Source organism: Dicentrarchus labrax, unplaced genomic scaffold, assembly GCF_905237075.1.
Source record: "Dicentrarchus labrax unplaced genomic scaffold, dlabrax2021, whole genome shotgun sequence".
Taxonomy (NCBI): domain Eukaryota; kingdom Metazoa; phylum Chordata; class Actinopteri; family Moronidae; genus Dicentrarchus; species Dicentrarchus labrax.
The window spans coordinates 29957073-29982305 of NW_026136714.1; the positions used below are offsets into that span (position 1 = coordinate 29957073).

At 39.1% G+C, this 25233-nt stretch overlaps 2 protein-coding genes across 2 annotated transcripts; both read left to right on the plus strand.

Moving 5' to 3' along the window:
• On the plus strand, positions 1–7137 carry LOC127376358 (lamin-A-like). Its single transcript, XM_051423165.1, has 9 exons — positions 1–97; positions 302–343; positions 778–888; positions 1437–1535; positions 2555–2599; positions 5538–5621; positions 6067–6180; positions 6408–6515; positions 6694–7137. The coding sequence occupies exons 4-9, from the start codon at positions 1488–1490 to the stop codon at positions 6844–6846; spliced, it is 552 nt and encodes a 183-aa protein (XP_051279125.1). The 5' UTR covers positions 1–97; positions 302–343; positions 778–888; positions 1437–1487; the 3' UTR covers positions 6847–7137.
• A 1720-nt stretch (positions 7138–8857) lies between these two features.
• Positions 8858–23298, plus strand: LOC127376170 (NACHT, LRR and PYD domains-containing protein 4-like). Its single transcript, XM_051422813.1, has 11 exons — positions 8858–8938; positions 9450–9668; positions 9799–9906; positions 10440–10518; positions 10666–10894; positions 11036–12836; positions 12957–13130; positions 13882–14055; positions 19553–19599; positions 22703–22878; positions 23239–23298. The coding sequence occupies exons 2-11, from the start codon at positions 9469–9471 to the stop codon at positions 23296–23298; spliced, it is 3048 nt and encodes a 1015-aa protein (XP_051278773.1). The 5' UTR covers positions 8858–8938; positions 9450–9468.
• The last annotated feature ends 1935 nt before the right edge of the window (positions 23299–25233 follow it).

Consider the following 25233-nt stretch of genomic DNA (forward strand, 5'->3'; position numbering starts at 1 on the left):
GAAACAATCTGAGCTGCAGCAGCTCCGTGAAGAGAGGCAGAGGATCCAGAACAACCTGCAGACCGTGAAGAAAGAGCTGGAGAACAAACACAAAGAGGTTAATGTCTCATTATCTCTGCTGTTTGAGAATCCAACTACACCATGTTTGTGTTACTGAACTTGTACTAAGATGTAGCATATAAAATGTACTTGACTGTATATTAAGTTACATATTGTGTTGGTTTAACTGTCATTTGGTTGTATAATTATTCATAAGCTTTAATGTGATACTAATGTCTCTATCTCTCCCTCCCACCTGCAGACAATCCAAGCCAACCTAGCCCAGTCTACCTGGTGGCCTTCGGTAAGTGCTCATGGTTTGAATGCAATAATACACTCTGAGGTGTCGTCACAAAAATAACAAGAAAGTCTGTTATTGTAATATATCCATTATTATTGTGATGTCTCTTGTCACTAGTTTGTGAATGAGAGCCATGCTGACACAGACTGACTGCATTCTCTGCTGGTCCTCCATTTTCTTTATCAACTTCATTAACAGTTAAATTGTGCAGCTCTGAACTACTTTATACAACACAGAGAGCAGCAGAGAGAATGTGAATGTGTACAGCACATACTGAGGGGAAGTCAGGGGTCACCACCCACAGACCTGAAATTAAACTTTGCCATTAAAATGTTCTGCTGATATTTCTCACTTGTTATCCATAAAACCAGAGGCTTCATTTCTTTGCCATATGGGACATTGTGTAGTATGATCAGTCACATGTTTTAATGATCCAGAGTGGCAGCAAAGAAGAAGAGCAGAAGAAGAATAAAGCTGAGCAGGAAGTGGAGACACTGAAGAAGAAGCTGGAGACTCATCAGAAGGAATTAGACACCAAAATCAAACAGGTTTCTATTTATTTTCTTCAAAAGATTTTATTTTTCTGCTATTTACGTATTTGCTTTCATACTCTCATCACCTTGGTATTATCATTATTATCAGTCATTAAACTGTGTCTCCATTGTTCTCAGCATTTTCCTTTGGCTGCAGATTTCAGTGTTATACTATGTGAGCACAGAACCTACTGCTTCTGTAGTGACCTAAATTAAAAAGCAGAACACAGAGAAGGACTTCCTCCTTTACTTGAGTCATAATTACTATGGCTTCTATGTCACTTGAACATAACTATACTTTGTTTTGGGACTTTATCATGTTGTATGAAAGACAGTGTGTGCTTTGCACTGGTCATTGCATTTGTACCAATTAAATAGCAACTTAATAGTTACTTAATTCAGAAATGTTTATCTCTTGGCAGCAGCTTAAATACGATTTATAGATAAAATCATCATTCCATAGGTTTGACTGTTTCTCTGGTACTGTAGTACATCACTTCTAATGTGCATTAATAATAAAACATGTCTCTCATATGGTCATCTCGTCTCCTCTTTCCTCCCAGGTTGAAGACAAACAAGCTGAAGTCCAGCAGCTCCAGGATGAGATTCAGAGGATGGTGGAGACAAACCTGCAGACCCTGATGGAGTCCAACAACAAGGAGGTTTGTCTTTCTATTTTAACCAAAACCATCTGAATATTTGCAGTAATATTTGGTGTCCAGCAACACCCATCCCGTATAAGTTTCCATGACAGATTAAAGATCATTGTGACTTTGAGTTTAAACAACAATTCAGACCATAAACTTAAAGCTGCCCTTTCAAACAAAATATATGTCTAAGTTCAGAGTTACTTACTAAAACACATTGTGTTCTTTTACAAAGCCAAATTATTTTCAAATGCAATGTTTACATGCTTGCAGTCTTCTTCCCTGTCTTTGTTGTCACATTGCAGCGTATCTTGTTGCAGCCACCTGTAGATCAGAGGAATAGTATAAAACCACTGGCTGGAGTGTATGTCAGCCACAACTCACTCATTAAAAAAAAATAAGCTCCATAGCGCTAATAGAGGTCTAAAAGTCTACTGAGAACCTTTATGGTTAAAGGGGAACTTGGCAACTCTAGCCATTTCTTCACTGGTTTTCACTTTTGTCATCACATGTTTTCTCAACGAGCTCCCCCTACAGCTCTGGGACGTATATTTCACAACACGTCGTAAAAAAACTCACTGTCGGCACACTCCTCCCCCTTTCTACCGCTGCTGATGTGCCTTTTTTCGCCGGGCAACTTTTTCGTGTGGAGCAATGTCTACCGAGGTGGGTAATACATTATACACTAACCGGTATTGAGGGCGCGTGTGCGTTTATGTGGAATTGCTGTAAAGCAGTTTGTGTTTCTCGCTGGTTCACGCTTCTCACGATACTTCCTATTTCCAACTTAATGGGACGGTAGTCCCAAAGTTGCAAAGTTGGTTTTCCACCTGGGGACACTAGGGGGGGGTTGGAGTTACCATTTTCACCGGAACAGGCCATTTAACCATCCAAATTGTTTCTAAACAGGTTTATTAAGCTGAAAAAAGTTGCCAAGTTCCCCTTTAAATAATTTGTTTAATGCTTTAGATAATAAACCACTAAATATATTTAATAAAGAACATGTCTCTCTTAACCTCTCTCTGTTATCCCAGTTGGAAAGGAGACAAGCTGCTCCGGTCCGGTCTCCTTCATCTGGGGTAAGTTGTAACGTAGAAGTACAATTAATACATTCTGATATTTCCTGACTAAGAGATTCAGCAGAGTAAACTCAGACACAGACGGATGTGTGCTGTATTGAACAAAACTGACTTCAGGTCACAAATGTTCCTTTATACTCACTGACAGAAGAGCTGCTGCTTTACTGGTCAAACTGTGGAACTGCAGAGTTTCTCACAGGAAAGCTGAATGTTCTCAATTTGACTTAAAATCCCAAATTGAAAAAGCAACGGAAGCAATGACACAATTAAAATCAGACAATTATACTAAAACAAAAAATGTATGAAAAAAAACAATTGATTCATGAATTTAAGTAGAGTTGCCTTTTTACTTTAGGATTGTTCCCACCACCACTACTAGTAGTAATACTAGTGCATATTCACTTTATTATCTGGCATATATATTTATTCACATATTTATAAATATAAATATTTTATACATATAGTTTTCTTTACATATCGTATAGTATTTGTGTGTTTTAGTTAAATCTCACAATTGTATTTGATCTAAAGCTTATTTAAATGAATAAAAACATTTAAATAACTTTAAGATGATAATATTAAACTGAAGCCACCGGGTTTTCTTGACTTTGGCTTTACTGCCTCATACAACCCGTCTGACCTCATCTGTTGTATGGTATGTGTAGAAATAATAAACCAAAATTAACTTTTCATTTAAATATTTATTTTTTTCTTTTGAACTCAAAATATAAAGAAATGTATTAGTGTATAAGTAGTAACCATTCTGTTTGCCACTAACTGAACTGCATTTTTGCTGATGACACAATACAGAAATTAGCATAAAGTATTATTATTACACTAACTAAGAAATATTGTATGGTTTATAATGTTATAATGTCTGTACATGAACAAATATATATTGTATTTGCTAAAGGTCATCCATAGAGAGTATGACATTCTCCACAGTGACGTTTATGTTGGAGGTCAGTTAGAGGTCAGACTCCCTCTTAGACCTCTTTAAACCAAGTCTTATAAAGGTGTTGTATTCAGTAATCAGTACTGAGAGGAAAACACAAATGTTAGAACATTAAGGTTCAACTGTCTCAGATTCTTTATCCATTGGTTAATTCCTGCAGATTAACACTGTTAAAATCAATATTGATCAAGAATGTTGAGATCCACACAATGTGCCACTGTCAGTGCTGTGCAGCATTCAAACTCCAGCTCTCTGAAATATAATAATGTAACATTATTAACAGAATCAAGAACAATCTCTGTTATTTTAAGATGTTTACTGTGAATCCTGTAAAGCACATTCTCAGTGAGTTATTAACAGTTAACTAATACTTAGTTATAGTATACTAATACTTATACTAATGTGTATCAATTCAGTCTGAACTAACAGTACAGCAGCATTGCTCCAGCAGGTAGTAGGTATGGTTGCTACATATAGTTACAGCACATACATACAGTAATCAACAAATATTTAGAATTTCTAAACTAGAGGCATCACATTACTGAGTATTGTTGGTGTAACAGATGAAATATCCTCCTGCTGTCCAGATTCAATATATAATATCAAACCAGACAGTTGGTTGTTACCAGTGTTAAACTCAATGTTTAAAAAGCTGTGCAATGATTAACTCACTCTGGTGGTTCAGGACAGACAACAGTCAGATAGTGTTTCCAGTATAAATCCACTGAAGGTAAACTGATTCAACCTGAGACAAACTGTACATGAACAGTGTTCTACCACAGCATCAGATCATCACACACGAGAGTCCATTCAGACCTTAATGTAAACTGCACATTAACTTCATAAAAATAAAATGAATAAAAATCAGAGAGCAGAGAGAGAACTGAAGGAGCTGATGATCAGAAACACAGAGGTGAATGTTTTCACCTAAATCAATGTTTTTATTTTATATATGATATATATTATATATGAAAGTGGACTCAGGTTGAAAGAAACACAGAGCAGTGTAACAGTGAATGTATTCATTCTATAAATATGATAAAGATTAGATTTTGTTGTTGAACCCTGCTGACACTGCTGACTTTGAGACATTCTGCTTCTTTACTTTAATGCTCTTTTTTTAGAATTACATGTTGAATTCATCAGTTGAGTAGTGCACTGATTGTTACAGCTGATATTTACAGTATATATTCACAGTATAAACAGAGGTTGAACCTGACTCAACTATGGGCACATTGTTACACCCCTGTATATGGGGTAGGAGCGCAACATACAAGTGAAGAGGAAATAATAACAATGAATAAGTTTCCCTTCCTGATCCCCAAACCAAAAATGAACACAGGTTTAACAAACAAGTGAACTGATTTATTTACAGATGTGAAACCAGAAGTGCAACAAAAACCAGGAACAATCTTCAGGGTGAACCGAGGCCAAAACAACAAATAAAGCAGATCTAACACTCTCAAACAAAATGCTGACTAATTCCTGAATGGCAGTTCACCCCTACACACCCACTATATACAACCATAGGAAAACAATAATCTTTATAACTCGCCAATCGTTGCCAACAACCTTCGTACGACTACACACAGTTTCTCATTGGTCTGGGGACAGAACGATGCTGCTGCCAGGTTTTCTGACCCGACTGATGTGAGGCCAGATGTTTAAAACATGGCGGATGTTGCGGATGTCACAGGGGGAACCAACCAGCAACAGACACGTAATTAACCAGTCAGGAGGAGACCTATGGGTTGCCGTCAAAGATCCCTACTGAGACAGGCTGCACACTCCTGTAGAAAACAGGGACAAAACACAGAGCACACCACAGCAGAAACAATACAAAACAATAATACAGTCAGGGACGAAACAACATTAAAAGGTCATAAATCACAACCTACAACCAATCAGAACGTAGTTTTAGACCTGGATATTAAGTGCACGATATAAAACCAATTGTCTCTTCATCTCTCTTTTTCCTCCCAGTGGGAAAAGAAGCTCAAGGAGGAGAAGAAGAAAAGGGAGGAAGCTGAGAAAAAAGAGAACGCAAAGAAGGAGCTGAAGAACAGGGTACATGTTTTACCCTTTATTAATGGAGCAGAGTTTTCCTCTGACTTTCTTTTAAACTTCTTCATAAAATATTGAACTAGGACATTTACAATCTTAAACAACATATCATGATCACCACCTGTCCATATTACAAGCAGTCAGTATAACTATTAATGTCTACTTGTTCCCACTCTCGTCTTGAGTCTTTGTGTGTTTTTAATGTCTGTAATCTACCTGCTGTCAGTCTGAACTGTTGCTGAACTATTCTAATATCAGAATCAAAATTACAATTGATCACATTTATCATCGCTGTCGTAAAAAGAGAGAAAGATTTCACTTATCAAGAAAACTCTACAACAGTCAAATGTCTAAAGACACAATGTGTTTGACAACATCCATCTGTCTGTCTGTTAGCTAGTTGGTTAGTCCTGAATGATATGTGTGTGTGTTGTCTCCCTCTCATTAGGTTGCAGTGGAGGAGAACAACACCAGCTCGGCCAATCAGAGCTCAACCACAGTACCCGACGTTGAGGTCGACCAACACGGCAAATATATTCGTCTCAGAAACTGGTCCAATGAGGTATTGTTGTCTGTGTGTGGATGAACACTGTATGAGTTCTGTATAAGTCTGGACTACAATAATATTCCAAATAATGAGCTGTTAGTTCCCCCACAATCCATTTGCTCTTGTTTTCATGTAAAGAGGGAAATGACATTGAATCATTGAATAAACACAATGGATTCAATAAGTGTAACACTGTAACATTAGTTTGTTCTCATCCTCCCTCTCACCCAATGTCACTGCAGGAGCAACAACTGGGAGGATGGAGGTTAGGAGTCCGGTTAAATGAGACAGAACCCATCATGTACACATTTGAGTACTCATTCAAACTACAGGCTGGAAACACTGTCACTGTGAGTCTTTCATTCATGTTTGTCCTTCTATCATTTCTTTCTTTCTTTCTGTCTTTCTTTCTTTCTTTCTTTCTTTCTTTCTCCATTGTTGTTGAGTCCCATTTGAAATTAAAAAATAAATAATATTAATAATAATGCACAAGTGTATTTGTAAGCCTGTAACATTTGCATTTTGCAGTTGTGGGCTCCAGGTTGTGGTACCCATTATCCTCCCACTGACCTGTTGTGGAGAGACCTGAAGTTGAGCCCTGGAGACAAACTGCAGGTCACTCTCATCAGCAACACTGGAGACATTCACCATAACTCAGATCATATTATCTCTGGAAGATAATATTTATTAGACAATATTATTTTATTTTATAGACATATATTTTATTGTGAAATCAACAACATTTGATCTTTTATATTTTATGTTTGTTTAAAATGAGGCAACAGGTTTGCTTTTATTTTTTGCTACTCTTCATTGATTAGTAAGAATAAAAATCTTAAATATTGAATTGCTAGCCACGGGGTTAGGACTGAAGGTAAAATAAACTGGAATGCAACTTTTGTTCTGTATTTTTACTGAATTGAATCTATATGTTAACATTTATTCTCCATTGACACACACAGTTTCTGGTTTGGACAGTAAAGATATTATTTTTTATTCTGTTTTGTATTGTTTGTAAATAAGTTCATACTCTCAGTTTAGAATTATCTGCTCCATGTTTCTGTAATAAAGAGGTTTATTTCAACCCTGTGGCACTTTCAATAGTCCAAATGCTGATTAATTATTCTCTTAATTATTAATGATTCTTGACAATATTTGCTTTGAGAAATATCAAATTGTTTTTATTATAATAATAATTATTATTATTATTTGTCCTATATATAAAAATAAACAATTGTATATTTAAAGATATTTTTCAATTTTTTTATTGCACAGTTGTCCAAACAGTTTTGCATATTAAAAGGAGGAGAACATTAAAGGAGTGATCTGAGGAGGGACAAGCCTCTGTGTGAAGAGCTGCAAAGACAAGAGGATATATGTGCTGTAACAGCATGGCAGTATTAACAGTGTGTCACAGGTTGTCTCTAAGGGCTGCTGTAGCATTACTCTGGTACATACTGAACATCTATCAGGTTGCTGTTCTGCTTTTTATAGAACCATTAGAAGATAAACAGTGCAATGTCTCACCTCTGACAGCCAACCAGCTCTCTGCTGATTCTCCAGCTCCAGAGATCTTACACTTGTAGAGTCCTTCATCAGACTTGGAAACACTGTGGATGATCATCTCTCCTGTAGAGCTGCTGCCCATGAGGAGGCCATCTTTATAGAAACCAGCTGTGAGGTTGGAGGAAGTCGTCTTGTTTCTGCAGCTCAGAGTCACATTGTTGCCCTCTTTCCAGTAGCGGTTTCGGTCAATGGCAAGCGGGCAGACGCCCAGGGCGGCATTTTTTCATGAGAGATGGCATGACAAGCACTTAAAAAAAAAAATCCACTGCGCCATGAAGCGGTTTTCTATGTGCTATATCATACCACTGTGTGGGGAATTGGCAAATTGGCACCCCCTACAGCTGCAAGCGCCCCTGCTTGCTGAGAAGGTACTGTGCAATGAAGCTATGTGGAGAAGGGGGGGCAGTTCACCTCTTGGTCTCCCTAATGGAACGGACAAGGGGGGGAATGGGGGATCCACTGTAAGTCAGTCACACCTCGACTTTCTTCCAAATAACGCACATTTCATTCATAATATAATAGATACAGGCCTATAGTTCATATTTGGCATGCCGTTTAGGAAATTAATCTTTGAATATAATGAATGAATCTTTGAATATATTGAATGAATCTTTGAATATATTGAATGAAACTTGACTGACGTCATCAAGGCACTGCTGCCATGTTGTATTTCATATATATATATTTAGGTAGACACAAAATGTTTAACATATGTATCACACTGAGGTCGGGGAACCGTCTTTTCCTCCACAGTTAAAGCAGTTTTTAATCAATAATTGGTAGCATAAACACGTGTTTAAGTTGATTACTCCAACTAGTTTATCCATGTTGTTTATATCAACATTACTAAAATAATGTTTGCAACCAAAAAGTTTTTATTTAAATCAATAAAGTTTTATTGACATGAATATTAAAACCACCTACAATAATTACCTTATCGGTTTTAGGGACTAAACTTATTATAATTTAGTTTAGGATTCATTAAAATGGTTCATTATATATGTAGCAGACCAGTAAAGTTTATGAGCTGCTGATATGAGGGAACTGTCCCGTTTCAACTTGGGTCCTGGTTCCTCTTGAGTTCCCGCCGTTGCCATGCCAACCGTGACGTCAAAGCGGCTCCCAGGTCAATTTCGGTTTCATTTCGGTTGTGACGCAGAATTAAATCAATTTCACCGTGACTTCAACCTGTCTGCAGTTGTTACAGGTAACTCATAAATATATCAATATATCGATCTCTGATTGGTAAAAACATTGAGCTTATTCTGCTCTGATGATGATATCAGTTAACATGTTGTCTTGCGTTAGTAGAACCGGATCAGGAAAGGAAAAGATAACCATGCCGCGCGTGCTGCGATCATACACGCCGGTTTATTATGGTATGGACACGGACGTAATTGGGGGGGGGGTCCCGGGTCCCGGGTCCCCTGCAGTTTTTACCGTCCAAAAACAATGTTACTCTATCGTAAACAGAGACTCGTCAAGCACTAGGACCAAGAGCTGAAGCCTGTTAGTTTAGACCCGCCCACAAGCTGCCGTTTCTTGTGTGATTGGCCGTCCCCGCTGTCACTCCATCTTGCTTGCACACCGGTCTGCTAGTTGCGGGGTTTGCTCTGCCAATATCAGAGGTTTCATTTACATTAACGTTTTAATCGGTGTCCATGTGCGTGTGTGTGTGTGTGTGTGTGTGTGTTTGGTAATGTGATGTCTAAAAAAAGAAAAGTGGACACACTTGCTATGAGTCAGTGTGAGCACAGAGAGGAGGGAGTCCCTTCCTCTAAAAGCACTCTGTTCGGGGAACATGACACACCTGGACCTGGACCTGAACCTGAACATGAACCTGGACCTGGACCTGAACCTGACCCCAGCTGTGTGTCCATGAAGAGTGATGAGTCCATGAAGAATCCTCTTGTTTTTAGACAACATGCTGATGGAAGGTAAAAATGTAAACCTGACTAAAAGTCATTTGTGACACAATGTTTGTGTCTGTGTTAAAAGACTGAATATATTCTTCACCAGTTTCTACCCAACATGTATCACAATGTATCTGTGCTGTTTCTGTTTCAGGCTCCAGCAGCCAGACTGTCCTGAACCCAGCTGTCTGTCCTTCAAGAGTGACAGGTCAAAGATAGATATGATTGAGTTTAAAGGAGTCCCTCCGTCGGCTGATCAGAGGTAACCTGTAACTGGCAGTAAGAGTTGGGTTATGGTAGAAAATAATAAATAATGTAAAATACGTATGTAGGACGTCTCGTCAGACCACGTCTGAAAAGTGTTGTGTAAAGCCGATTGTCAAGGAGAGGGTGGAGACATGATATCATGTAAATATGATAACAGACCACAGTCTCTCCTGAAAACATTCACAGTGATGACTTCAGAAATAGTTGTGTGTAGAATGAAAAAGACCGGGGGGGTTAGGGTTAGGCACAGAGCAGCTGGAGGCTCTATCTATGTGCCTTGCTCCAGGCTGTACAGTGTACAGTGAGGGAGGGAGAGCTATATGGAGGGGTTGGTGAGAGCTGTTGGGGCTGAACCAAACTGAGCTGTTGATTCTCAGTGGGATCAGCAGGACTAGTAAACCTTTACCACTACAGGGAGTCATCAGATTCACTGTTCACATCCAAATATCACTTCATGGACCTTTACCTTGTGTTTGTCTCTGTGTGGACAGACATAATGTGAGCTCATTCTTCATGATTCCTCCACAGAGTGGACCAGGAGAGCTCAGAGGTTCCCAGTGGTCAGTCTGCCCAGCAGCATCAAACACACCTGGACTCCATATTTATGGTCTGTACATGGACAACAACTACTTTTACATCTATTGTGTTCACAATAATCTCCATGCTGCTCTTTTTAGACCAGTGGATTGTCTGTCCAACATGGATCTGATGTTTGGTTCCATGATTGAGTCATTCATATAATATTCTGTTCCAGCTGCTGGAGGACAACATTGTCACTTTTGTGAAGAACGAGCTGAAGAAGATCCAGAAGGTTCTGAGTTCAGATTACCAAGAATGCTTAGAGAGTCAGAGGGAGAATGAGGAGGTGTTGGACAGCGAGGATGAAGAGCACAGGAAGAGCAGCAGAGAGGCATTTCTGAAGATCACACTGAACTTCCTGAGGAGAATGAAGCAGGAGGAGCTGGCTGGCCATCTGCAGAGCAGTAAGAGGATTTCTGTAAAGATTTAACTCGCTGGATAAATGAGACATTTACTGATGTCTCAACAGAAGGACCAAAATATATTCACATACTCATTATTTAAGGAAATAAAATGTTAAAATATTTTCTTGTGTGTTCATTCAGGACATCCACTTTGTTTCCAGCGTGAACTTAAATCCAACTTGAAGAAGAAGTTCCAGTGTGTGTTTGAGGGGATTGCTAAAGCAGGAAACCCAACCGTTCTGAACCAGATCTACACAGAGCTCTACATCACAGAGGGAGGGACAGCAGAGGTCAATGATGAACATGAGGTCAGACAGATTGAAACAGCATCCAGGAAACCAAACAGACCAGAAACAACAATCAGACAAGAAGACATCTTTAAACCCTCACCTGGAAGAGATAAACCAATCAGAACAGTGATGACAAAGGGAGTGGCTGGCATTGGGAAAACAGTTTTAACACAGAAGTTCACTCTGGACTGGGCTGAAGACAAAGCCAACCAAGACATACAGTTCACATTTCCATTCACTTTCAGAGAGCTGAATGTGCTGAAAGAGAAAAAGTTCAGCTTGGTGGAACTTGTTCATCACTTCTTTACTGAAACCAAAGAAGCAGGAATCTACAGGTTTGAAGAGTTCCAGGTTGTGTTCATCTTTGACGGTCTGGATGAATGTCGACCTCCTCTGGACTTCAACAACACTGAGATCCTGACTGATGTTACAGAGTCCACCTCAGTGCATGTGCTGCTGACAAACCTCATCAGGGGAAAACTGCTTCCCTCTGCTCGTCTCTGGATAACCACACGACCTGCAGCAGCCAATCAGATCCCTCCTGAGTGTGTTGACATGATGACAGAGGTCAGAGGGTTCACTGACCCACAGAAGAAGGAGTACTTCAGGAAGAGGTTCAGAGATCAGAAGCAGGCCAGCAGAATCATCTCCCACATCAAGACATCACGAAGCGTCCACATCATGTGCCACATCCCAGTCTTCTGCTGGATCACTGCTACAGTTCTGGAGGATGTGTTGAAGACCAGAGAGGGAGGAGAGCTGCCCAAGAGCCTGACTGAGATGTTCATCCACTTCCTGGTGGTTCAGTCCAAAGTGAAGAACGTAAAGTATGATGGAGGAGCTGAGACAGATCCACAATGGAGTCCAGAGACAAGGAAGATGATTGAGTCTCTGGGAAAACTGGCTTTTGAGCAGCTGCAGAAAGGCAACCTGATCTTCTATAAATCAGACCTGACAGAGTGTGACATCGATATCGGAGCAGCCTCAGTGTACTCAGGAGTGTTCACACAGATCTTTATAGAGGAGAGAGGACTGTACCAGGACAAGGTCTTCTGCTTCGTCCATCTGAGTGTTCAGGAGTTTCTGGCTGCTCTTCATGTCCATCTGACATTCATCAACTCTGGAGTCAATCTGCTGGCAGAACAACAATCAACCTCCCAGAAGTTTGAAACAAGAAAAGATGAATCTGCAGAGACACAATTCTACCAGAGTGCTGTGGACAAGGCCTTACAGAGTCGAAATGGACATCTGGACTTGTTCCTCCGCTTCCTCCTGGGCCTTTCACTGCAGACCAATCATAATCTCCTACGAGGTCTGCTGACACAGACAGGAAGTAGCTCACAGACCAATCAGGAAACAGTCCAGTACATCAAGAAGAAGATCAGTGAGAATCTCTCTGCAGAGAGAAGCATCAATCTGTTCCACTGTCTGAATGAACTGAATGATCATTCTCTAGTGGAGGAGATCCAACAGTACTTGAGTTCAGGAAGTCTCTCCATAGATAAACTGTCTCCTGCTCAGTGGTCAGCTCTGGTCTTCATCTTACTGTCATCAGAAACAGATCTGGATGCGTTTGACCTGAAGAAATACTCTGGTTCAGAGGAGGCTCTTCTGAGGCTGCTGCCAGTGGTCAAAGCCTCCAACAAAGCTCTGTAAGTACAGACAGAGTTGGATTTATTGGTCACATTTTAAAGAGTCTGCTATATTTTCTGCTATATAACAGGAAATAATAAACCTTACTACTTTTATTTTCCTTTGTATTGTCTCTACAGACTGAGTGGCTGTAACCTCTCAGAGAGAAGCTGTGCAGCTCTGTCCTCGGTTCTCAGCTCCCAGTCCTCTAATCTGAGAGAGCTGGACCTGAGTAACAACAACCTGCAGGATTCAGGACTGAAGCTCTTGTCTACTGGACTCAAGAGTCCACATTGTACACTGGAAACTCTCAGGTCAGGATTAATCAGTTACCATTTCTGTTCAATAAATGGAGATATTCCTCACCTGAGTAAGGTCTTTAGTTAGTTTCTAGACTCTATCCATGTCTGCCCTCAGTCCCTTCCCTTCCTTCAGCAACCAAAAAACCTACATCAATGGCCATGTTTGTCCTTGCTGTCAATCACACGCAAAACTGGAAAAACACACAACATGAAATCTAAAGATAAAGGTGTGTGTGTGGTTACGTGCCAGAAGGAATGTGTTTTTGTTTTGAAAATATGTTCAGCTGAGCCAGAAACATTATGTTGGTCAGAGATAAAGGAACATGTCAGGCAGAATTTTGTATCTGCGTGTGTGGTTTTGTTTTTGTGTGTGTGAAATTAGATTAACAGTGTGTTAAACAGAATTAAGAATTAAGTCTAACAGTCCTTGCTGGTCCTTGTAAAGTCAGATGGCAGGCTTTGTGTTTGTAACCATGTTTACTCTCATTAGCAGCATGCAAACCATGAACCTTAAGGAAAAGGGCAGAGTCTTCATATTTAAAGGTCCAAGTAGTCTAAAAAGCAGTGTTCTAGTGAAGGATGCGCTGCTTCAAGAGTAGTAGGGCGCCAACAGGAGACAACACAGCAGCTGGGTACATAAGGCCAGGTTACTGTAATACCATGTGATGATAGAAGTAATGAGCTCAACAGTAGGCTTCGGTACTGTTGTATTGCAGTAACCTTCATAGCACCCTCAGTTTGTGTTGTTTTGTGTGTTTTTCAGGCTGTCAAGCTGTCTGATCACAGAGGAAGGCTGTGCTTTTCTGGCCTCAGCTCTGAACTCCAACCCCTCCCATCTGAGAGAGCTGGACCTCAGCTACAATCATCCAGGAGACTCAGGAGTGGCGCTACTGTCTGCTGCACCAGAGGATCCACAGTGGAGACTGGACAGTCTCAGGTATGGAGAGGTCTATTAGATAGATAGATAGATAGATAGATAGATAGATAGATAGATACTTTATTTATCCCGAGGGAAATTCAAGTATCCAGTAGCATACAAAATACAAAACATACATTAAACATACATTAGACTAAAAATTTTAACGCCTAACCTTAAGAATAGAATTAAAAATAAAATAGGAGATAAAATATAAAGTATACATTAAACATGCATGAGGCTAAAATTAAAATCCCTAACCTTAAGAATAGAATCAAAAATAAAATAGAAGATACAATATATATATATATATATATAAAATTAACAGTAGCTACAATAAACGGTGTAAAACAGTAAACAGTAAGATAGAAATTGTCCATTCCTATCGGTATTTTGCACATCAATTTGCACAGTTTTTTTTTTTTTCAGCAAACTGTTTGTGTCTTACATCAGATGATCAGTCAGAATTAGTCAGGGAACAGTAACCAGCATCGTGCCAAGGTGAGGTGATGAAATTGCTGTTTATCGAGAGCGACAGGTCCCGATAATAATGCCTAAAATGATGTCCAAAAAGACAAGAAGAAACACACTAAAAGTAGAAACCTCGACGAAGAGGAGGATGATAAGATATCACAAGCTCGCAGCAATATGGAGGAAGACGAGCACGTGGACACGGACTCGGAGCTAAGCCACGGCGTACACCTAGGTGTTATTCTAAAAGAGCTGTGAGAATTCAGGAGAGACTCCACTCAGCAATTAAACAGCATTAAAGAAGATATTAACAACATGAACAAAAGAGTGGAAGAAATCGAGGAGCAGATCACTACGGCCGAGACACGGATCCAGTCAATGGAGGATGTATTGGCGCAGCTGGCGAAACTTCAGGAGCAGATGGAAGCTAAATCAGGCTACATGGGGTAAAAGAAGGAGCTGAAGATAATGTCACCACAATGATTTCTTTTGTGAAGGATTTATTAATGAAGGGCTCCCCCCCCACTACTGCACTACATATTTAGAGAGCGCACCGGACGCTCGCGCCGAAGCCCCCGACCGAAACGCTGTCGAGATCCATTGTGGACAAGTTTTCAAGTTACAGAACGAAGCAGGACATGCTGAGAATAGCCTGGGAGTGGAAGGGGTTTGATTTTCAAGGAAAGAGGGTACACCTGGATCACGACTACGCACCGGAGCTGCTGAGGAAGCAAAGGGAATATAAAGAGGTGAAAGCCGCCCTGAAGGAGAAAAATATAAGATTTCAGACTCCGTTTCCGGCCAGACTGAGGGTGTTTTACGGTACGGTCATCTATAACTCGGCGGAGGTGGCGACGGCAGACATGGCAGAGAGGGGGATATCGGTGACCATTTTAAAAACTCTGACGTCCCTCCTGGACCGAGTCAGCCAGCTGACTTGGCGATACGGCGGAAGACACAGTAAACATGGTACCTGCGAGGATACAGGCTCCACGCAAAGGGATTGGCTTGGACTGGTTTACAGGCTAAAAAGCGACAAGCAGAAAACACAATTTTCAAAATAAAGGACCCTACAACAAATTCTATACACTGTAAAACTAAAGAAATTCATCAATCATTTGAAACCTTTTATAAAAAACCTATACTCTCAGCCTAGAATAGATGAAACAAGGATGGATGCTTTCTTCAACCTGATAAAATTACCAAAAGTGAAGGATGATCAAAATAGGGCTCTAATCGGGGTAATTACAGATGAAGAAAACTTGAAACCAAATAAGGCTGCTGGTCCAGATGGGTACCCATCTGAGTGGTATAAGGAAATGAAAGACCTCCTGATTCGTATGATGAAGTCACATATAATCATGTACTCAAGACTGGCATAACTCCACCTTCTTGGAGAGAAGCAGTGATTTCTTTAATACCGAAAGAGGGTAAAGATATGCTTGATTGTGGCAGCTATCAGCCGATAAGTGCACTGAACCAGGACTATAAGATCATCACTCATATTTTGGCAAAAAGACTTGAAAACATCCTTCCCCAGATAATAAGTTTGGATCAGACAGGTTTTCTACAACAAAGGCAGACTCAGGACAATATCCGTAGAAAACTCCATGTTACCGAACATATAGTTAAAAATAACACCCAGGCAGTCTTGCTGAGCCTTGACGCAGAAAAGGCTTTCGATCGGGTCAATTGGGAGTTTCTATTTAGCGTATTATGGAAATTTGGATTTCATCAGACTTTTATCATGACCATTCGAGCACTATATAATGACCCAAGGGCAAGGGTAAAAATAAATGAGAAAATCTCAAGCTCATTTGGTCTGGAAAGAGGGACTAGAAAGGGGGTCCGTGTATGTTTTGGTCATTGGATTTTCCTTTCAGAAACGGGTATTAAAAAACAGAAAACGAGTGCTTATTTGATTTTCGTTTTAAAATACAAAAATTAAAATTGAAATACAAGGCGTTTTTCTTTTTCATGGTCAGAAAGGGATGAGCGAAATTTAAAAAATTATTCGATTTTCATTTTCTATTTCATATAACAAAAAATAAAATCACTAGAAAACAGAAACAGAAAAAAGGCCTGTTGTTTCATATTCTGAGACCGGATGTTGTCATTTACAGGACGGTGCTGTGTAGAAGAAACAGTAGGCTAGTAGACTGCGGTCAATCCAGCCGTGAGTCCGATCTCCGTGGTCAAATCAGCCGCACTTAAATTTAGAGTGTACAAGTATTCTCAGCATTATGGTAAATGCGGAGAAACAGCGTATTTACTTCTGGTTTTCAAAATAAAGGTATTTAGAACAGTAAGCTATAATTAAAATATGTTACATTAAAGTCTTGTGCCACTGATGAATAAAAAAAAACTTTATATCAAGTATCTTTACTGCACCAGTGTGGAGAAATGCCAAAATAAAAGTCTCATATTTATGCCTCCAGAGATTGCATATTTGACCATATTTGAGGTACTGTAAAAACATATTACTCAGTGTTTCCTGGCTACTGATGGTATATTTGACTTTTACACATATGAGAGTACAAACATACTTAATATCAAGCATTTTTACTGTACCAATTTGGAGAAATTGAAGAATAAAAGTCCCATATTTATACTTCCAGATTCCATATTTTCTTATATTTTTGAGCTACTGTAAAAACATATTGCTCAACATTTCCAGGCTATGGGTGAAGCATTTTCATTATACTTCAATAATGCTGCAGTAATCATGACAAAATTTCACACAAATGTTTAACATCTTGATAATATAAACACTAAACACTAAACACAAAATCCTACACAATTCTAATTTGTTTACTTTTCACACAAAATGAAATGCCAGTCCACATTCTTCTTATTTTGCTGCTCTGCTGTGTCCATTTGTAGGTAAAAGGGAAAAAGAATTAGGTTTAACTTCAAAACACCATTGTACCTACTGTCTCTTCCTCACATATTATTTTTTATATTATTCAGTGTGACAGCTGTTGCAGGTGGTTCCACATACAGTTTTTTTTTACAGTAGCTCAAATATAAGAAAATATGGAATCTGGAAGTATAAATATGGGACTTTTATTCTTCAATTTCTCCAAATTGGTACAGTAAAAATGCTTGATATTAAGTATGTTTGTAGTCTCATATGTGTAAAGTCAAATACACCATCAGTAGCCAGGAAACACTGAGCAATATGTTTTTACAGTAGCTCAAATATGGTCAAATATGCAATCTCTGGAGGCATAAATATGAGACTTTTATTTTGGCATTTCTCCACACTGGTGCAGTAAAGATACTTGATATAAAGTTTTTTTTTATTCATTAGGGGCGCATAAAACACTTTAATGTAACATATTTTAATTATAGCTTACTGTTCTAAATACCTTTATTTTGAAAACCTATATACGCTGTTTCTCCGCATTTACCATAATGCTGAGAATACTTGTACACTGGACATTTAGGTGCGGCTGATTTGACCACGGAGATCGGACTCACGGCTGGATTGACCGCAGTCTACTAGCCTACTGTTTCTTCTACACAGCACCGTCCTGTAAATGACAACATCCGGTCTCAGAATATGAAAAAACAGGCCTTTTTTCTGTTTCTGTTTTCTAGTGATTTTATTTTTTTGTTATATGAAATAGAAAATGAAAATCGAATAATTTTTTTAAGTTCGCTCATCCCTTTTTGACCATCAAAAAGAAAAACGCCTTGTATTTCAATTTTAATTTTTGTATTTTAAAACGAAAATCAAATAACCACTCGTTTTCTGTTTTTTAATATCCGTTTCTGAAAGGAAAATCCAATGACCAAAACATACACGGACCAAAGGGCTGTCCAATTAGTCCTCTACTTTTTGCAATATTTATTGATTTATTGAAGCTTTAAGCCAAAGGATTACTCAAGATAATAGCATTACAGGTATAAAAATGCTAGGACTAGAACATAAAATATCTGTTTGTGGACGACATTTTAATCTATTTGTCACACCCAGAGACTTCAATATTGAAACTAATGTCTTTTCTGGATGTCTTTGACGCAGTCTTGGGGTACAAATTGAATAGTCAAAAGACCCAAATACTTAGTTAAGGGACTCCAAGTAGTTAAGACGAATAGTAACATCTACATTAAACAAAAAGCGAAACCAACGGTTGCATCACAGAGGAAGTCTGGACCAAATATTGTGAATTTCAGTGGAAGATATCAAGCTCAATCTCTTGGAGAGTGTTTGGCTGGAAGAGTCTCAGCAGATATTTTATTTCACCTGTTCAGCAGTCTCATCACTCAGGTTCCTCCAGTTGCTGGAGAAAATGTGGTTCTCAGGAAGCAAACCATTACCACTTGTTCTGGGCCTGTCCAATTGTAAATGTTTTCTGGCATAAGGTCTACACAGAATTAGTGATGATATTTGGAACGAAAATTGCTTTTAATTGGGACGAACTTCTCTTTGGTTTTCTACACTCAACATCTGTAAATAGTAAAACAAAATACTTGTTTGGTATTCTGAGCGTAGCTGCTAAAAAAGCAATTACAAAGAAATGGCTTAAGCCAAATAGCCCATCTATAGAGGAATGGTATGACATTATTTACGAGATCTATGTTATGGAAATAATTACCTTTTCTGTGAGACCAGAGAAAACTTGATTTGAGGAAATTTGGGAAAAGTGGAAAATGTATATTGCTCCTAAACGCCCTTCTTTTGTTTAACTGCTCGTAATTTTTTATTTTATTCTCGCCTTAGCATATATATTTTTATATATAAAAAAAATTGTAAGGTGAATCACTGTATATTTCCATCCAAACTATGTGGAATGTGTTAAGTGTGATTCTAAATAAAGAGAAAATGAAAAAAAGAAATTGCTGTTTATCTAACCTCCTCCATAAGAGGTTTTGTGGCTCTGCTGCAATTTCAGGCTACTTTCTCTGAAAGACTATCAGCTGATTAATAATAAGTGCTCTATGTGAAGATGTAAGTCCATTTATAGAGAATAACCTCTGTGTATGAGAGCGATGTAATGTCCATGTTTCCATGCTGCTCTGACCCCCCTCCTCCTTTCAGGGTGGAGCCTGCTGGAGTCCGATGGTTGAGACCAGGTCTGAGGAAGTGTAAGTGTGAAAACAAAGCAGCACACATTCAACCATCTTCACACTGTGACATCACTCATTCACAGCTCTGATGTCATCATCAAACTGCCAATCAATGATCAGCAGATAGTACCCTGATTCCAAAACTGAATGCATTTGCAATTTGCCAATCCCGTTTGACCTATTTTCAATTGAAAACAGTACAAAGACAAGATATTTAATGGTCTAATATCTAGAAATGTAATATTCACAGGTATGTTATCATTAGTGAATAATCAGCTGAAAATAAGTATAATAAATAAAAATGATGAATAACTGTTACCTTAGAATGAGATGTACAGAGGGAGCGGGTCCTATTCCGGTGGAATCCGCCATGTTGAACTGGTATGTTTCATGTTTTGCCCAGAACGGACAAACCATACACTGACTCTAGACAGGTACTTTCACATTTTTCACGAGTTTCGTGGCCATCATAGTTTCTTCGTCGTGCTAGGAAAAAGAGGGTGAGGGAGAAGGGTTTGCAATTAGCAAATACAATACTAGATGCCACGAAATCCTACAGACTCGACTTTGATGATCAAAATGATTGTTTAAGTTAAAGGTGAAATTTAACATTCTTACTTAAATATTCGTTATAATTGCTGAACAGTTCAGGGTCTCCATTGTCCATTTTGCGCTTCATAATGCGCCACACAGTTATCCCAGAAGACACATCGTTGATATCCAAAAACAGTTTGAAATAGGGACTCATTAGACCACAGCACACTTTTCCGGATGTTGATGATATACAGTACAACTATCACTTTGCATGGTAGAGTCTTAACTTGTATTTGTAGATGCAGCGCTGAACCTGGGCCCATGTAGAAATATCCTTTATACAATCATGCTGTTTTTTAATGCAGTCCCACCTGAGTGATCGAATGTAACAGAATCAGAATCAAAATCAAGTTTATTGCCAATTAGGTTTCATATACAAGGAATTTGCCTTGGTATACTGATGCAGTGCTGTGGTTGTTAAACATGAAGTCGATCCAATCCAACTCCCCTAGGAATTAAGTACAGCGTGTGCTCCAGGTTGTTCTGGCTGCACTAGGTCACCAGATGGTCAATCTCCCACCTGTAGGTGGACTCAACTCCACCAGAAGAGTCTGGTGAGGGTATTATCATCTGCCAACTTCATGAGCTTGACTGACTGATGATTGGTTTTTGGCCCCTTTAGGTGCAGAGATTTCTCCAGATTCTCTGAATCTTTTAATAATATTATGGATTGTAGATGATGAAAACAATTCCTTGAAACTGTGTTTAGAAACACTGTTCTGAAAAAGACCCCCTCTAGTGGTTAGGGTTTAGGCTACCTGAACTTTGCCTCACTCCACCATGACTCATGAACACGCCAAGATTATGCCCTCTTTCTAACACACATCTGCTAGATTCACCTGGAAAAGATGTATGTTACATCTCTATTCCCAGTCCAGCTGTCATTGGTGAAGTGCATCTAGCACAAGTCAGTAAAGGGGTTGAATATAGCTTTCATCGTTGTAGCACTGGTTTTCTAATCATTTCCTCTGGTATATTTTAGTCAACTGTATTACTATTAATTGAGTGTCATGGAATATTTTTAGTATAAGTCGGAAGCAAAGCAGATAAGTTTGCTTTGGTTGGTAGTTTGCAACATGTTTCTAACATTACTGTACTGAACAGAAATGTGGAGATTACATAAAGAGGCATTAGCTCCTCAGCTCTGTCGCCAAGCTACATCTTCTTCACAGTTGTTCTTAAACTGTTGGACTATTAGCCCTCATACTTTTTACAGACCATCCTTGCTTGTGAACCACTGAGCCTTTCCAGGATGCCCCTTTCATACCCTATGATGACACTGTCACCTGCTACCAATTAACCTGTTAATGATGAACCTAAGTTCTTTCATTTGAATGATATACAGTGGGTACGGAAAGTATTCAGACCCCATTATTTTTTTCACTCTTTGTTTCATTGCAGCCATTTGCTAAAATCAAAAAAGTTCATTTTATTTCTCATTAATGTACACTCAGCACCCCATCTTGACAGAAAAAAACAGAAATGTAGAATTTTTTGCAAATTTATTAAAAAAGAAAAACTGAAATATCACATGGTCATAAGTATTCAGACCCTTTGTTCAGTATTGAGTAGAAGCACCCTTTTGAGCTTCTACAGCCATGAGTCTTCTTGGGAATGATGCAACAGGTTTTTCACTCCTGGATTTGGGGATCCTCTGCCATTCTTCCTTGCAGATCCTCTCCAGTTCTGTCAGGTTGGATGGTGAACGTTGGTGGACAGCCATTTTCAGATCTCTCCAGAGATGCTCAATTGGGTTTAGGTCAGGGGCTCTGGCTGGGCCAGTCAAGAATGGTCACAGAGTTGTTCAAGTCACTCCTTTGTTATTTTAGCTGTGTACTTAGGGTTATTGTCTTGTTGGAAGGTGAACCTTCGGCCCAGTCTGAGGTCCTGAGCACTCTGGAAGAGGTTTTCTTCCAGGATATCTCTGTACTTGGCCGCATTCATCTTTCCTTCAATTGCAACCAGTCGTCCTGTCCCTGCAGCTGAAAAACACCCCCACAGCATAATGCTGCCACCACCATGTTTCACTGTTGGGATTGTATTGGGCAGGTGATGAGCAGTGCCTGGTTTTCTCCACACATACCGCTTAGAATTAAGCCAAAAAGTTCAATCTTGGTCTCATCAGACCAGAGAATCTTATTTCTCATAGTCTGGGAGTCCTTCATGTGTTTTTGGCAAACTCTATGCGGGCTTTCATATGTCTTGCACTGAGGAGAGGCTTCCGTCGGGCCACTCTGCCATAAAGCCCTGACTGGTGCAGGGCTGCAGTGATAGTTGACTTTGTGGAACTTTCTCCCATCTCCCTACTGCATCTCTGGAGCTCAGCCACAGTGATCTTTGGGTTCTAAAGGGGTCTGAATTCTTTCCGTACCCACTGTATATGTTGTTTCTACTGTATCTATTTGGATATGGGTCAAAAAAGGATTTGCAAATCATTGCATTGTGTTTTTATTTAAGTTTTTCACATTTGGAATCAGAGTGATCAATCAATAACTGCAGCTGTATTGTGTCTTGTTCTCTCCATCAGATTCCTGTGAACTCACAGTCGACACAAACACAGTGAACAGAAAGATCAAACTGTCTGACAACAACAGGAAGATGATATGTGGGGAGGATCAGTTATATCCTGATCATCCAGAGAAATTTGACTACTTTCCTCAGCTGCTGTGTAGAAATGGTCTGACTGGTCGCTGTTACTGGGAGGTGGAGTGGGAGAGGAGGGAGTTTCTATATCAGTGAGTTACAGAGGAATCAGCAGGAGAGGAAATGGAGCTAATGGTTTGTTTGGAAGGAATGGTCAGTCTTGGTGTCTGAGCTGCTATAATGATGGTTACTCTGTCTGGCACAACGACAGAAGAACAGCCATCTCCCTCCTCGTCCTCCTCTGGTAGAGTAGCAGTGTATGTGGACTGTCCCTCTGGCACTCTGTCCTTCTACACAGTCTCCTCTGACACACTGATCCACCTCCACACCTTCAACACCACATTCACTGAACCTCTTTATCCTGGATTTGGGTTCTGGTGTGACTGGTCTGACTCCTCAGCATTTCTGTGTTCTCTGTAGGAGGGAGTTTACTGTGATAGAGAGGAAGAGAGAGCAAAGGATGCTGGGATGAAGGGATGAATGTTTGGGGATAATTTGCAGCCTGCAGACGCAGAGATAGAAAAAAACTAAGAAACTATACGAGACAAATCAGACCCGAGGGGGGGGGGTGCTATCTCAGAATGTAGGTAGGGTCTGAGTTTTGAGGGGGGGTGCTAGAGGAAAGATAATCTACTCTTTCAAAAATTGTGTTGCCTTAAAACAGGAAGAATAATTACAAGAGTGGCCTCGATTTGAACAAACTAAATTCATCATCTTTGGAAGGAATGTACAAACAAATGTAGTGCCGTTGAACTTCAACATCATTGGGATGATTCTCGATAATAAATGATGCTGGGAACCACATCAATATTGTCAAAGTAAAGAGTCAATGAAAGGCTGTAAAGTTCAGAGAGTTGGTGGATTTCCGAACAGCACAGATATAAAGTCAGACTAATAAGTTTAAGCTTTTACTGATTATTCCTCTGCTGAAGCTAATGACTTCTACATCATTCACTTGATTTTATTGTTGGCATTCCACAATCACAAACCTTCATTTTTGCTATTTTTGACTTTTCTTAAGAGACAGAAACCTCATCCTGCTTACGTAGGTCATAAATGCTCTGTGAATGCACACTCTTCATAACCAATGAGAATCTTTTTTAAAATGTAGCTGCTTATGTTATTATCATGCATACTCTGTATAAGCAATGAAAGCTTTGAATTTGAGCTACCCTGCAGAACATACTACCCTAGAACAGGTGTTGGTAACCCCATAGCTCCTGCTGAATAAAAGGAATAGTAATACAGAGGGAAAAAGGGTTTTTATGTGTAGATAGGAGACTAAGTTTATTGATTTTTATTATTTTTGTACACTCATCTTTATGTCAGTGAATCAAACCAAGTAGATCATTTTGATCTGTTGATATATATATACTATTAAAATAGTATATATTTTACAGTCCATCAGACAATGTTAAACTGATCTACTTTATTATGTATTTATTCAGTCTGTAACCCCTGTATTTAGATCCTTCTTTTAGTAAAAGTAGTTAGTTATAGTTTTATTGGGCAGAAACAGTCAGTGAAATATACTCAGTTACTGACTACTGTGGTGGCAATTTGTTTAATAAAGCATACAAAGTATGATCTTGTCTTTCTGTAAGGTTTTATTCAAGTCATCCATGAATTGTCTCAACGCAACTGTCACACACTGATCATGTGACTACTTAGATAGAAAGATAGATATTCCTTTATTTGTCCCACAATGGGGAAATTCCAATGTTACAGCAGCAAAGTGGATAGAGAAAAAAAAAAAACAGTATAAAAACAGTAAGGGTAGGGAAATAATAAAAAACACTGTACAAGAGAAAAAAACAAGAATCCACAACAACAGATAACATAAATAGTAGCAGCAGTTGCACATGGGCAATAGATTGCACAGTGAATATGGTATAACCACACTGAGGCAACTATTGTTTATTTGCCCTGATGAATGGCTGAAACTTTTGCTGTGAGTGAACAGTGATATATTTGAGGCTTTTCAACCCACAGAGATCCAAACTGAAGAGTCGCAGTTTGTGACTGATGGTGAACGAAAGAGTTGTGACCGTCGGTGCCCTCTGGTGGACAAGCTCATAATGCTGTTACTCTGCAACAAGCTGATGTTCTGAAGGAAAAACTGATTTTATATTTGTGGATTATTGTTGAAAGTATCTGAATGAATAAAGATTAACACATTTCAGTTTTCTAATCCAAAAGATTAATCTGAAACACTGTAAATATTCCCATCATGCTTTGCACATGTTTGTTTTCTGGGTAAATAATTGTATCCTCTAAAGGTTTGAACCAAACAATCAGATAATAATCTTTTTGAATTAATGAACATTTATTTGGACAGAAACTCAAACCAGTGATGTTTTAATTACAATGTCAGCCTCTTCAACCTCTAATTCAACTTCACATAATATAACATCT

Excerpts from the sequence above, each read along its gene's own strand:
- LOC127376358 (XM_051423165.1), top strand. The coding sequence starts at position 1,488 with ATGGTGGAGACAAACCTGCAGACCCTGATGGAGTCCAACAACAAGGAG. Across the intron at positions 1,536-2,554 it reads TGGAGTCCAACAACAAGGAG|TTGGAAAGGAGACAAGCTGC; the intron begins GTTTGTCTTTCT and ends CTGTTATCCCAG. Across the intron at positions 5,622-6,066 it reads AGAAGGAGCTGAAGAACAGG|GTTGCAGTGGAGGAGAACAA; the intron begins GTACATGTTTTA and ends CCCTCTCATTAG.
- LOC127376170 (XM_051422813.1), top strand. The coding sequence starts at position 9,469 with ATGAGTCAGTGTGAGCACAGAGAGGAGGGAGTCCCTTCCTCTAAAAGC. Across the intron at positions 9,669-9,798 it reads AGACAACATGCTGATGGAAG|GCTCCAGCAGCCAGACTGTC; the intron begins GTAAAAATGTAA and ends TTTCTGTTTCAG. Across the intron at positions 12,837-12,956 it reads AAAGCCTCCAACAAAGCTCT|ACTGAGTGGCTGTAACCTCT; the intron begins GTAAGTACAGAC and ends TTGTCTCTACAG.